The sequence below is a fragment of the Calonectris borealis genome, chromosome 26 (assembly GCF_964195595.1).
Source record: "Calonectris borealis chromosome 26, bCalBor7.hap1.2, whole genome shotgun sequence".
In the NCBI taxonomy this organism is placed as follows: Eukaryota; Metazoa; Chordata; class Aves; order Procellariiformes; family Procellariidae; genus Calonectris; species Calonectris borealis.
The window spans coordinates 2,340,764-2,354,204 of record NC_134337.1 but is presented as its reverse complement, the minus strand read 5'-3'; the positions used below and the strand labels follow the sequence as shown (position 1 = coordinate 2,354,204).

Sequence of the window (13,441 nt, the reverse complement as noted above, 5' to 3'; positions counted from 1 at the left end):
CTGAATTTTTGTTTTTAAGGGAAAAAAAAAAAAGATTTGGATGAGAGAGGGAGCTGTGAAATCTTATGCAGATACCAGTTTAGGTGTTTCCACTTAGATATTATTTGTAACAAAAGTAGCATTTAAGAAAGAAGAGGGAGCCAGCAGTCTGATTTTTTTTTTTTTAAGTTTATAGTGGAAAAATTGCATGATACTGAAAGATAATTTAAACCTTGTGTATCTATCCATAAGAAATAGAAATATCATCATGGGATGGAATTCTGTAGCATCATAACTTTGTCTAAGTGTGATCCTCTGCTTTTGGGTGACACGTTTCCCTGTTACCTCTCTTCTTGTGATGGTTTGTATAGCTACACTGCTAAAAGCAGAGCGTGGTGCCGACTTTTGAGGCAGAATGAACTGTTTTACTAAAATGCAGTAGCAGGAACAATGCAAGCTGTAGAAAGAATAGATTTAACTTGATGTGCTACAAATGAGTCATGGTTGGGTAGACCAAAAGAAGCTGGACTCCAGAGCTTTATGAGAGGCAAGTCAGCTTGATTAAGCTACTTAGCTGTATTTGGACTTTATTGGCGTGGTCTGTAAAATAGAGCTGCTCACTTTTATAAAGTGTGTCAAATGTGGAGATTGCAAAATATCCAATAATACCTGTTTTGTGGATGTGTAAACTGAGACAGACTAATGGCAGCCCTCTGACTTTTGTGGTAATAACGGTTTATGCTTCAAATACTAAAAAAAGCTTGAATTGTAGTCTTTGGGCTAGCAGGGATTCGGTGTCATTTGTATTTCTGTAGAAATAAATTCCTATACAGGATGTGAATATTAAGGGTTATTAACATAGATTGGGCAAAGCTGCTGTTACCTAATAATAGAAAAAAACAATTGGTGGTGGAGGTGCTGTACTGCAGAGCACTGAAGCTTTACAGATCTCAGAAAATATAACAGCTAAACTTGAACTCCTAGAAGTTGGAGCCCTTTGCAATGACATAATTCTCAAATGCCACTGCAGCCTGGTAATACCCTGTACTTGGCAGTGTTTTAGTAGGTGACACCTCACTGAGGTCTTGTGAAGATGAGCTCAGCGTTTGTGACAGAGTTGCACCTTTTGGGGGCTAAGAAAGCTTTCCAGTTTCTAAATCACTCGCACAGCTTACACATACCCCTACAGGAAAGAGAAGCAAGACCTTAATTGCGCACCACTTCGCAGATGTAGTACTATAATTTTTTTCAGATGTACAGTGCAGCTTGCTGCTTTAGAAAATGTGCTATACCTATTAATCTAAGCTAGTAATTCTTGCCACTGCTTTGTTTACATTTCACATGTCATAACCCCCTCTGCCTGTCCCTGCAAGGACCAGCTACTGAAAGGTCCATGAATGCGATGAGGAAGTGTGTGCAAATGGAAAACTACTGTATGAAGGTGTAAGATAGTTCAACTTAAGGCTTTTTTTTTTTAAGGTTTGAAAAAATCTTTTACTTTCATTGACCTTCTTTCTTAGGCACCTCCCTGGGCATACATTGCTTGTGCATGTGGCCTTTTCATCTACCAGTCTCTGGATGCTATAGATGGAAAACAAGCAAGAAGGACAAATAGCAGTACTCCATTAGGAGAACTCTTTGATCATGGCTGTGATTCACTTTCCACAGGTATTGTCACTTTTACTTGAAGTATGAGGATTAAATGACTCTATTTCAGGGATCAAATCTGGAATACAGAAAAATGCTTCTTTACTGAAGAAGAGGACAACTGGTACTGCTGAATGTATAGCTTTTCAGTCAACCTTCTTTCCATAGACAGTACTCTTGATCAACTGAATACCTTCTCTTGTATTACAGTGAAAAAAAATTAAGCATGTGACTAGTTCAGTCTGAGCCAGCAGTCTTCTGTATATGCTTTATCAGAGTCTTGGTTCTAAAAAAATTTCTGTAAGAAGTTGTCAAAATGCTCTTCTATATTATTTTAGATCGAATCTATATAAAGTGATTGCAAGACAGGTGTGAAGCCTAAACAATGGGACAGTAGAAGTCCGAGTTTAAGATTAGAATCAGCAAGATCAGTTCCTTTCTAGGTAGGTAGAGTTCATTGAGCCAGCCTGAAGTTTAACCCCATTGCAAAAGAATGATCAGATGCTTTTGGTTACTTAAATTCTAAAGCTCTTATGCTTTGATAAAGTATTCATAAAAAATTAAAGTTGTGTATTTAAAGCGGGGGGGTGGGGAAGCATGAATCTTGAATGACAGACCTTGGATTTTCTTAATAAAAATTCAGAAAATGGGGAAAAAAAATGTTCAGTGAATCTTGGATACATGAAAAAACCCCAAAACTCTGGCCGCAGGCTGCAATTGCATAAGTCACTCAAGTCCCTTGACATCTAATCCCATTAAATTCAATAAAAATGTAGGAGACTAAGAAACCCTCAATATTGAGGACTTCTGATAACTGATATGAATTTAAATATACATTTTACAGTCTGTACTTTTTTAAATGGAAGTGTTAATCTCTTATGCCTGTGAAATAAAACACATCAGGATACCTTCACACTGTCTCTCCTTCTCTGGGTCCTTTTGTTAGATTTGTTTCTGGTAAGGATCTTTACACACATACACGCTTTATTTTTTTACTATGTGACTGATTTTCTTCTGCAGTCTTTGTGGTTTTGGGAACTTGTATTGCTGTGCAGCTGGGAACGAACCCTGACTGGATGTTCTTTTGTTGTTTTGCTGGAACATTCATGTTTTACTGCGCGCATTGGCAGACGTACGTCTCTGGAACGTTGCGCTTTGGCATGTAAGTACCTTGGCTGAAAATAAAACTGAAAGTTAGGCTGCTTTCCTGTCTAGTTGCACTTTATGTGATTGTAGTTCATGTACTTAGAGCAGTAGTAAATTGTTTATATTCACGTATACACACTTAGAGCTTGTGGCAGCTATTACCTATAGGATCCGCAATTAATACTGAATGTTACTTGGCTTGTTTTAGGAGTGGTAAAATATCCTTTTGTCATATTAGTTAATTATGAGCTTCTGATGTGATTTAAACCTAAATAAATAAGGGAAGGTACCTGATATTTCATCCCCCAGAATGGAATGCTTTTGTCACATGGTGGCAGTCTGGCTTTAGTATTCAGTTAACTACCTATCTCTTGATCTTGCTTGACTTGTGATGATGTATAGTTAACATTTACTATTAAGTATAACTCTTAAAATATAGTGTATTCATTGACATTGTGCCTACAGTTTTAAAGTTCTGAATCCCTCTTAGTGTAGACCGTGGTTCTGTTAATAATGGGATCAAAATTGCAATGCCAAGAAAGTTAACAAAAAGACTCGGTGAGCTGTGGGATTCACTAGCCTTAATGTGGAAATATACCTTTATTCTATGTTTGCATTCATAGATCTAGCAAATATATTTCAAGTAAATACACTGCAGAATGATTTTGCACCTGGAAACCTCTGAAATTTGCCCTTGTTTTGTATGGGATTTTGAAACAATGCTACAACATGCACTGTTTATTTACAGTCTGTTGTTACTGATCTATGGATACCCAGATACTGCTAAAACGGTACAATTATGGATCTCTTGTCTACAACAGCTCTTATTGGCAGAATACTAATGCAGATTCTTTTGAGAAACTTACGTGTTTCTACTCAAAAATATAAGATGTTGGAGCAGTTTTCAATATCTATTGGAGGAAGGAAAAAAGAAAATCTAGACCCCTATTCTAACCCTGACTACACCAAAGCAGATAGAATAGTTTCAGTTAATTTTCTGATACTTAAATCTTTCCAGTAAGACATCTGGCTCAAATTTTGTTCTGTTTTAGGCTTCTAACTTTCATGCTGTACCAGAAGTCTCAATACGGAATGCTTTTAGCTCCCTTTGAACTTTACAGGGCCCTGATAATTAAAGTTTTCCTGTTACCGATCAAAGAACACAAAAAACCCCAACCTTGGCATGTGCTTGACTTCACAGATGGAAGCGTCAAAACCACACAATTTGCCTTTGTGCTCCAGACAAATATGTACATTACTCTTGGTATTCACTTCTGCTTTTTGCTTTTGTGAGGAGTCTTTCTATTTTGGAGACAGCATTTTGTAGCAGATACTGTTGTTCTGCATGGCCTCATATTATGAGAATTTGATGATCCATCAATATGTAGCTAATTTAGAGACGGCAATAAGCACACAAATGTGTGTGTATCATTATTTTAGGTAACGGACAGCACTGTATAGTAAACACATTTGTTTCTTCATTTGCCCCATGTCATAAGGTTAATAGACTGCCATAAGCTGATGTTCAATTCTATGGCAAAAGCTCTGAGATTATTTATCAAGTTAATTGATTCTCACTGTTTGCTACTAGTTTTTTCTGAAGCTTTCATTTTGCCAATCATAAAACTGAAAAAAAAGTCTATATTTTATCTACGCTTTTAGATTCACAGGAGCACACAGGCTTAGGTATTCTTACTCCTGAATAAGTGGAATCGGAGACAGCTGTTGAAAGGAGCTGAAAAGGTCTTAGTGCACGGTAGCTTTTTCCCGTCTGTGTATCCTATGTAATAACTCTATGTCAAAAATACACTGAGGGGGCTGTGCAAAGTAGTTATGTTTTAGGAAAAGTGACAGCATTTCTAACTTGCCTTTCATTCCAAAGAAGCAGGAAAGAGCACACGGTTGGTTATCGCTTATTGTATCTCTGTAATGAGATTATGTACAAGAAATTGTATTTCATTACTGAGATCAACTCAATAAGCATATTGGAAATGGCTCAGAGAAGAGCAGCAGACCGCTAAAGGGCAAGATTAATACTTTGCTCCTTCCACACAGCTCAAATTTGAATAGTTAAATCAACTTTGCTTGCTGAAAAAGACCATTGTCTTCAAAAAAAATTAAAAAGATAAATCGGTGTATCAAATCAAGTGTATGCTTGTGGAACAGAATGTCTGATTCGTACACGCTGTCACTGCACCAGCCTTGACAATTCACTGAAGCTGTGCAGAGCGCGCTTTGTGTCAGACTCTATCTGCAGAGCAGGAGTGTTCACCCTGAGGGAGGAGGAAATGGGATTGTTTCTGCTAAATTCCTATGGAGTATTGCAGGTGGAGTAGGAAAACTGTTAGTTTAATTGTGCCCAATTACTGAATACATCAGCTGTGCTGGTTCTTTTTCTTCCCACTGACAGCTGCAGGGAGCTGCCCTGCGCTACTCCAGGATTGTAGAATAATCAGTTGAGACGGTAGGGTCCTGTGATCTGTCTCCATCTTTAAACGATCATATAGTTTTACTAGATCTTGGCAGCTGACGCAGACTTTTCAAAAAGCAACTTGAGGTTGGTTAAATAGCTCAAAAAAATAGCTAGAGGTCAGTATTGCTTAAAGATTCCCCGTGAGGAAGCGGGAAGTGTCTCAAAGCAAGTTGGACTGGCTGTAGTAAAAGTCATTGTAAGTAACATCAACAGTGCAAAGGCAGGAGGGAACAGCATGGATAGAGTTGTATGCAGAAGTTATGTTTAAGAACAAACACCTGACCTGGGAATGGACTCATGAAAGAGCAGGAATAGACTGCATGTTTGAAGAAACAGAAAGGTGATTCTGAATTGCAGGAAAACATTCAATATTAAAGCAGTCCAAATATTTTGTCTCCTGTTCTGTTTTTCAGCACAGTAACAGGTTTATCTGGATTGTGGACTTGCTGTGCTGCAATACAGAATGAGCTTTGTTTCAGGCTTAGTCTTGCATGGGTACAGCTGTGCCATAACTGGGGCATCTCTGGTTTGGAAAAAGTGCATTTTCTTCTGCATATCACAAAAATCAAACTGGCAAGCCCCAATGGACTTCCACGTCCGTGTGGAAGCAGATCTGGTATTTGAGGAACATGGTGCAGAAACTAGAATCATTCGGGAATATGGTGCACAAACCATGAAGGGAATTTGCCTGCCATTAGCTGGAGCCCAGTTGTGATTACTAGCTCTGGTTCTTCCAGATCCAAACTTACTCCACTTGGATTCAATGCTATACCTGCTCACTGTTCTGGCTTCAAGAAGTATATTAGGAGATGTCTGTGTTTATGCAGGTTCAGCGCTGTATCTAACCTTACAAGGTCAGTGCACAGACAGTCTGACTCTGCAGGAGCTGTCTCAAATCCAGGATACTTAGAAGCGAAGCTAGAGCTATTAGATCTGAGCTGGGCTCTGCATTGCAACTTGGGCGTTGTCTTAAGAGACGTGAGACACAACGCTGCACAGGTAAAGACCTCGTATGCTTAGCCATGCTGGACTGGGGGGAAGTGCTAAATCATATTTTAAAAACTCCGTGGGCCCTCATCAAAGGTCCACCCAGAGACATGAGGGTGTTGCTGCACCATGGTCTCCAGCATTTCTCCTATGAGATACTGCATTATCTGGTTTATCCCAAGCTTTCTTTATTGAAATATGGAAAGTTGGCAACAGTAGAAATTATAAGTGTGTATGTGTTTATGTGTAAATATATATACACACAATGAGATGGAAATTAGTTTCTAAGGATGCTTCATAAAGGCATATCAGTAAATAGTGAGGGGAAGAATCAGTTCTTAGCAGCTTTTGTATAACTGAAAAGTTAAAAATGTTACTTCACTGTTTGAATAATAGTCCCTAGAGAAAGCAAAAGCATTCAGGCTAACAAAACAGCCATTATTGAGGAATGTTGGAGAATTTGGGGGAACATTCTTGTTCAGTGACACTGTAGCAGTTGTACATAAGCAAGAGCCCACTTGATAAGAGGTTGGTTTAGGAAGGGAAGGTTAATTTGGTTAACCTTCTGAGCCTTCTTGCAGTACTACCACTCAGGTATAAAGGAGAGATTAGTAAATGAGGCTGTATTTCAGAAAGCAGCTAAAATGAAGCCTTCCTCTTTAACATTTAGCAGAAAAGGAGTTAGTGTGTTGTCTTGGATAGACAATTCACACCAAATATCAAAATACAGAGATGGAAGCCTTCCAAGTCAAAGTTTAGCACATTGAGTTCCTGCTCTTGGGAACAGCTTCAGGATCTCAGGATTATGATAGGAGATAAGGCAGTAATCTCCATGATTACAGGGCTTAAAACTTTCCATCTTATGAGTTTTTCCAACACTTCTTGAAGAACTTTAATACCTTGGTTATTTGCAGAGGGAAGTTTGAAGCTCAGTAGAGTCTCTCTTGATGTCAGGGGGGAATTAGTTTCTCTACGCTTGCAAGAAGTACATGTTGAAGTATCGTGGTAGGTGTCAAGTTTGCTGCTTGCAACCTGCCTTCTCCTGCGTACTTCAGTCACTCATTGCCACCTGTCAGCATTTCTCTAGTGCTTGGTGTGTGTCATAAATATGTGTAAGTGCCTTGCTACAGCATTAAGACATACAGCTGAAATTGCTGAGGGCTGACGTAAATGATGAGGGGGGTTTTCCACATCATGATCCTCCTCCTCCTTTTCCTTTCCCTCTCACAAGTCCCGTAACAGTGTTTTAAACCAGGAACCAAGCATGTGCAGAGATGCTGCTGCTGATTTTTCTGCCTTTATCATTGAAAGATGTTCTTACTGCTCTGTGAAATAGTGAGCTTCAACATAATAGCCACATGCTTCACCTTGTTATCTGACCTGTATGACTTTTAATCTATGTTAATGAGCAGCAGAAGGAAAAATTTACATATCATCTTAAGTGTATTACAACAAGGAAAGGAGAAGAGCTTACGGCTCATTTTTAATATTATTTTTACCTCAAGATGAATTTCCTGTAGCTGGGAATAGCTCTAATTTGCTTATGCTTTTCTTTTTTCTGTACGGTTTGCTTTATTCATGCTATTTTTATTTCATTACGTCCAAGTAAAATGCTGGGTTGGAGTGCGTTACAATTAAACTCCATAACAACCTTTAAAAGTAAGCATTTGGACTTCTAGCATGTGACTCTCAGCCTTTTTTCTCTTGTGTTGTGATGATGAACATTCTTTTCTTGCTGCAGTGGTTCCCTTAAGAAAACAATCCTTTGTCTCATGCTCAGATTCATAGTTCATTGCCCAGCCTGAGTAATCCCACTTGCACGCTTGGTAGATACGGATAAGACAGATGGAAGAATCATCACTTCTCAGACCAGAGTGCTGCTGCGCAGAGTATTAAATAGTAGACATATCGCCTTGAGTTTCCCAGCCTCGTACCTTCTGTTTTCTGATGAGGCACGAGTGGTTTTCTTGTCTTCTGTGTTCTGCTACACGGGACTGTTGCAAGGAGGAGGACAGTATATAAATGCCCTCCTTAGTTTCACACCATATTAAAAAGAAGCTGTATTAGATCAGCTGAATTGGTAGTGATTGACTTGATTTCAGAGCACTCTCCAGTGTAAGTATCGGCTTCCTGTTGTTCTTGGTTGGTTTACTTTCTCAGGAAATCTCTCAACTTTGAATTGAATCGTTTCGGTTCACCATTCTGGACAAAGAAAAAATTGACTGCAGCTGTCTCTAAACTCTGAAACTTGATTCAGCGGTGGCCCTTGTAAAGTCTAATGGCTGATTTCATCAAACAGGACCTTTTAAGAATTGCACATGGAATATGCACAATAAATTAGCACTGACAAGAGCATATTCTGGATGCATGACTAATCAATTGTGTGTTAATTGGCTCAAGACTCTCGCCAGCTTTACAGTGGAGCCCAGCAGAGCAGACAGCATGCAAAACAAGACTTGTCGCTGCCAACATCTAAGTAGAGTTAAGCACATGCCGAGGTCGATGGCCCCCTCTTAAGCGTTCCTGGATAATGTTTAAAAAATGAATCCATGTCTGAATTACAAATATCACTTAGAATAACATAGGAAAAAAAAGGAAGAAAAACCCTGCAGCTGTCCAAAAGTACCAAAGATGTGTTGTTTGTATATGTGACTTTCTGTTCCTGTATTCCCTAAAATACCAAATGTTACCTTTTCTAACTACATACTGTATTATGTGCTGTGATAATTAAACTGAAAATGCTTAACTGAAATTCAGTGTACCCTCTCACCAGGCATGGGATTGCACATCGTACTGCACTTCTCAAGCTCTGTCAGTGCGATCACGAAGAACTTTGTTTCTCTGATGTACCTTTTTAATCGATTGGCATGTTACTCGATGGCAGTCTGCATGCTTCTGTTCCAGGCACACTTTGATAAGCACTGCAATAAACAGGATCTCTGTTACGGCTGAATCTGTTATTGCTGAAATCTTTTTTTTTCTTTTAGTAGATGCTTTGATGTAACTTTAATTTGATCACATTTTAAAATATTTTAGTTATAAAATGCTATAAATTTGTATTGTACCGTAATGTAGTTGTGGCTGTGTTGGCTACAGCTTATTTTTTCATCCCTTTCTATCAGGGTGAAAAATAAATATATACAGAAAGGAGTTGCCACTGCATAGGGGACCAGAGCTCACTTGACTTTTTAGCATTATTTGCCAAAAAACCAAGGAGTTGCGTGAGCAGGGAGTGTAATTCCTTGTTTCCCCTTAGAGGTGGCAAACTGAAGATGCAGTCTGTGCTTCTGCTCTACAAAAAAATATGCAGTAGCATCTTTAGATGAAGAATTCATATATTCAAATTCATATATTCAGTGTCCTTTGGCGATAAAAGCATGGGGTAGGGAGATGAGAGGTCCTGGATTGTGTTTGATTATGAATTTTATTTGCTGTGACTTGAGGCAAGGAATTTAATTTTGTTTTCTCATGCACACACTGATGATTGTGTTTGCCCATGTGTTGGGAGTGGTACTGTAAAACTAAATTGTAGAAGCTCTGAATGGAGTTTTGAATGTTTAAAATACTGTGTGTTACAATATTTTTGTTAATTCATTAATACTCTCATTTTTTGTGGTCATTTATTCCCTTTCTCTGACCTACCCTTTAAATTATCTCAATGCTACACAGTAGTTGTCTGGATTTTGTTCTTTACGCAGTGACTGAAGATCCGTTTTAATGGTTCCACTTAACTGAAGTGCTCAGGAAAATGTTTTGAAATGTTTCTTTCCCTCACACGTAGATTTGATGTTACGGAGTCTATGCTCTGTACAATAGCAATCCAGCTTCTCACAGGAACTCTGGGGCCCTGGTTCTGGAACTATACGGTAAAGCGAACGTTAATGCTACCTGGCAAGCAATCGCATGGACTAAGCAGAGACAGCACCTTTGTCATGCACAGAGTAACTGGTATATGAAAAGCATCTTTCCAAGGGCATTTCACAAGCGCCTTAATATGTGGGGGAAAAATTATTTGCAAAGTATGAATGAGCAGTAAAAATCTGATCTAACCGGAAAGAAATTTTTTTGAAAGCATCATGTTTTACTTGAAAACAAAGCAAAAACCTGCCTGTTAAACAGAAGAGTTTGCTTTAAACATTTCTTTTTATTTTGTCACAGTTCTGGCCTCACCTAAAAGATAACCAGGGTTGTGGAAGCAGCTCTGTAAGTGTGGGTGTAGAGTAATTTTCTTGGAACTGCTTTTTAAAGTTGTAGAATTTTTTTTTTTTGTTGCTGTTTAAATACCTTTCCACCAGAAAAAAGAATTGCTTGGCTAGTTCAGGGAACTGTATGCTGTGCAATAGCTTAAAAAATCACCAGTTACTGGTTTAAAATGCCTGTTTTGAACTATGCCACTTCATCCGTGTAGTCTAGTTGCTTAACTCTGCTTGTAGCTTCATCATTAAGTAACTTCATTTCCTGGTTGTCTTTATTTTCAAAATGCTTTTCCTTATGTCTGTGCTAAATATATCCTTCTCCACTCTGGTTTACTACTCTTTAGAAAGGACTTTCTCTTCCTTATTTCAGCTTTTTTAATACAGTGTGTATATATAGGTGGGGGTTTTTTGCCTCCCTCCTGAATAAAATGGTATCATTAAAAGTGTGGAAGTTAGGTTCCTTGAAATTTCTCATAGTTGCTGGATTATTAGCCAGGAGTTTCCGTTGAAATATTTGAGGATGGAAGAATAGCTTTTTGATAGCCGCCTTAGAATTGCATCAGATTTTAAATAAAACTGAGATTTTTTTTTTGGTGGCTTGTTTACATGCCCGTTGTTAAACTTGCATTGATGCAAATTACGCTGTTCTTTTGGTTTTTTTCACGTAATGGTTCAGCACGATCTCTGCTTTCATAAGGCTATTAGAAAGAGTCCTTAATTAACAGCTCTACTTTAGATCCAACAATGCCAGCAATCTGGTAAATCATGCTGTATGTCATATCCACTGGCTGCATCTGACAGTTGAGACCAAGTGCCAGTTAGGCGTGCTCTGAAGATAGTCAGATGCCATAATTTTTAAATACTTTGTTGACAGTCTATGAAAGGCTGGAAACACTTAGTGTCAGGAAATGGTAATGTAGCAAGCAATAATTTGAAGGAAGGAAGAGCTTAATCAAGATTTTAGCCAGTTGTGATAACGACATTATGACTCTGCCTGAGAAGTCACTTAGGGCGGGGGAATAAATCCCTTAGTACCAAAACATTCAGAGACTTCCAAAGTCATTGGTATGATAGTTATGTGAGAGGAAGCAACTCAAATTCTGTAATGAAAGTGAATTGTTTAAAGTGGATGAGACAAGTTGCCATCTAACGGAGGAGAGAGGGAGGAGTTCTGATTCTCTGCGCAGCTGACCTGGAGCTGGTGGAGGTGTCAGTCTGTAGACCCCCACCTATGGTCTCCACCCTTGGAAGGGTCGCCTGTGCTGTTCAAAAGGAAATTTGTTTTACAAATGAATGCGGTGGTTGGCAGGACTGGTGTGTGTAGTGGGTGAGCATCTTGTCACTTTTGCTCCAGTAACAGAATGCCACGTGTTTGCTTGTGACAAGTCCCCGCATGCATGCTAATTTTAACCAGTTTTCAGGAATACTGAATTACAGAATAGACTTAATTATCATCTTAAATTCTTGCATATGTCGTTTCAGATGTCTTCTAGCATCTTTATTTTTAGTCTTAACTAATAAGTAAAGATGCTGCTGCTTCTAAGTCACTCAGAACACGCAAAGCATCACGCTTATTTTATGCAGTTTGAGGTCAGGTGGTATCGATTTTTATTTCAGTGTTGCACCATCTCTGAGATGGTTAAGCTACAGGAAATACATATTCACGCTATTCTCTTTCATCTGATAGCTGTTTCATGTGACAAACATTTGTAGTGAGAAAGTATAATAATACAGCCCTACCTTGAAAATACTACATGATCTGGTAAAATATGAAGTGAAGGGATTGCAATTCTTGCAACACAGATAAACCCTGTACTTACATGTGCTGGGTAGTAAGGCTTTTTATTCATCAAGGAGGGGAAAAAATTTCTTAAACTGTTAATGAATTTTGCTTATGCCTTTAGCCTATGGAGAAATGATTTAAAAGAACATGAAGGCTTTAAACAATGCAAAACAAAAAGATTTTGAGAATCAAGTTTAAAAGTGTAAATATGCAGAATTGTATTCAGCCCTGCATCCCTCTTCCTGCAGCTCTGCAATGTCACCCTTCAGTACTTGTACTGGTGGAATGTGACTTTTGCTTGTAAACACCTCACATTTTGGTGTTTTCCAAAAACCAGAAGTGGGTGTTTTAATACAGTTTAGCACAATGAATATTGCATATAGAGGAATCGAAAATGAAGGTGTTTAAGATGAATGAATCTGGAAAATACTTTTATAGGAAATAAAATTTTAAAATAATACTGTTCCTGATAACCTTCTATTATGTCAGAAAACGTAAGTTTGAAAACTAGCAAGTAATCTGAGTTGAAGTTTGGCACGACAAGGAAGGACAGATTAATAGAGTAAAATGTGTTGCAGTGTGTGCAGTAAAATCCATTGAAGTCTCATTGCAAGAATGGGAGAATGCCTTTTGAACCTCTGTAGGCGTTCTGCTGTCTTGTGAATTTAGGCAGACAGGGAGCGAGGGATGAAACGTGCATTTAAAACCTCAAAATTTTTATGTTTCCCTAACTTTATCTGAATTAAAAGACTTAGATATTCTTGTTTACCATCTTTAGTTCAAAGGTAGCTGCTGCGGTGTTGACATTGTTTGACCTAGTCCCTGCTAGCCCTCTTCAGTTCTGCAGAGCTGCTGGTTGTTATTCTTTCCTAACATCAGTTTGCTGCAGAATCTGTATTTTTCAGGGTTGTTTTCAATGTTTTTCCCAATCTTGCAACTAGATGTTCTGTCTAGGCATTTTTAGTTTGTTAAACTATTGAGTCTAGGTTCTCTGTTGCTTTGTCTTCTGTGTCTGATCTTTGTTCCTTGGTTCTTTGCCTGGATGTTCCTGGTGATCTTAAAATCTCGATTCAGGGTCTTCTGTTTATTTTCTAGAAGATGAAAAAGTCCCTGCTTTATTTGAAGACGTGATCTTTGGAACTAGACTGCTTTGTGTCTGCTGAGGAACTGTTACAATAACTTTACGTCCATCTATTGTAGTGTGGGCTTGTCTTGGGGGAAACGGTTTGT

General features: G+C 38.5%; 1 protein-coding gene across 6 annotated transcripts in view; it reads left to right on the top strand.

Annotated features, from left to right (window-relative positions):
- Positions 1 to 13,441, top strand: part of CEPT1 (choline/ethanolamine phosphotransferase 1) — a 31,467-nt gene that overhangs the window by 4,480 nt on the left and 13,546 nt on the right. For 3 of the 6 annotated variants that reach the window (XM_075174432.1, XM_075174430.1, XM_075174426.1), the window contains exons 3-5: positions 1,500 to 1,647; positions 2,647 to 2,788; positions 10,014 to 10,098. In XM_075174432.1, the coding sequence (XP_075030533.1) occupies positions 1,500 to 1,647; positions 2,647 to 2,788; positions 10,014 to 10,098 (375 nt within the window). Of the gene's footprint in view, positions 1 to 1,499; positions 1,648 to 2,646; positions 2,789 to 10,013; positions 10,099 to 10,390; positions 10,436 to 13,441 lie in introns of all 6 variants that reach the window. The other 3 variants (XM_075174431.1, XM_075174427.1, XM_075174428.1) reach the window with 2 other exon arrangements.